This window comes from Vigna radiata, unplaced genomic scaffold (genome assembly GCF_000741045.1).
Source record: "Vigna radiata var. radiata cultivar VC1973A unplaced genomic scaffold, Vradiata_ver6 scaffold_269, whole genome shotgun sequence".
NCBI lineage: Eukaryota > Viridiplantae > Streptophyta > Magnoliopsida > Fabales > Fabaceae > Vigna > Vigna radiata.
The window spans coordinates 68,874-70,133 of record NW_014543977.1 but is presented as its reverse complement, the minus strand read 5'-3'; the positions used below and the strand labels follow the sequence as shown (position 1 = coordinate 70,133).

General features: G+C 40.4%; 1 protein-coding gene across 1 annotated transcript in view; it reads right to left on the bottom strand.

Moving 5' to 3' along the window:
• Positions 1–284: 284 nt before the first annotated feature.
• LOC106755049 (ABSCISIC ACID-INSENSITIVE 5-like protein 3) overlaps positions 285–1,260 on the bottom strand; it is a 15,950-nt gene continuing 14,974 nt past the window's right edge. The window contains exon 3 of the mRNA XM_014637147.1: positions 285–500. Within this exon, the coding sequence (XP_014492633.1) occupies positions 285–500 (216 nt within the window). The remainder of the gene's footprint in view (positions 501–1,260) is intronic.

The following is a 1,260-nucleotide window of genomic DNA, read 5'->3' as shown; positions in this document are numbered from 1 at the left end:
GAACTTCTCAGCTTCTTCTTTCTTCTTCTCGCTCCATAGATTTTTTTCTTCCTCTTCTTCCTTTTGATTTTTTTCCTCTTCTATACTTCCTTTATCCTCAATCTCTCTTTCTTTTACAATTCTTCCGCTTCTAGTAACAATTTCGCAAGCTTTTTTTCCCCTACCTTTTATCACGCAATCATTGATACAAGCACTTTTCTTCATAATTCTCTGGAAGGTTTCTTCAGATTCTGCACTTCTCTGAATAGGGTTGAAATGGAGCATTTATGGGGCTTTTGAAGTTCCTATACATGTCCGTATAACTCAGCAAGTCTTTTTGTCACTTCCTCCAACTGTTGTGTAATCACGTTGTTTTGAATCATTGAAAGCTCCTGAATAACATCACCATGCGTGTCATGTGCTTCTTCATTGTCAGCCATAAGTTTTATCAAATTATAGGCTTCATCTTCCGTCTTCCTATTAATACTTCCTCCGGCTGAAGCATCTAGCACCATTTTTGACTGACTGCACAGACCTCTCAGAAAGGCAAGCAAATATGAAGTCTTATCAAACCCATGAACTGGGGTCTTTCTTAACAAGCCCTTAAACCTATTCCATGACCTTCCAAAAGTTTCTTCTCTTCCCTGTTTGAATGAAGAAATCTCCAGCCTCCCTTGACTGATCCTTGCAAGCGGGAAGTATTTAGAAATAAATTGATTTGCCACAGCTTCCCAAGTCCTGAAGGTTCCTTCAGGGAACGAATGTAACCAGTCCCTTGCGTTTCCTCCAAGAGAAAAAGGAAACAAACTGAGTTTAACGCTATCATCCGACACTCTAATTATTTTTACTGTGTTGCAAATTTCACCAAAGATTGTCAAATGCTTGTAAGGATTTTCATTTGACAACCCATGGAATTGGTTATTCTGGACTAACTGAATGAGCGTCGGACTCATCACCATGTTGGTTGTATTGTCTGCTGGCACTGCAATGCTGTTAAAGTTCAGGGGGCCAACTGTATTAGCAGTGTCTCCCAAAGTGCGTCTAGGAGGAGGTTGGTTGGCCATCTCCTCAAGTTGTGGTGTACAAGTCTCAAGTGAAGAATGTGAAGTAGCTTCTGGAGAAAGAGATCTCTCACGCGAGGAACGTCTCTTTCTCCTCTCGTATCGTAGACCTTCTAACAGCGGTTGTTGGTTTTTCCTGCTTCTAGTATGTATTGTTTCCTGCATACACAAGAAACACACCCTAAAAGCACTTTTACAGAAAAATAAAACAAAACGCAAT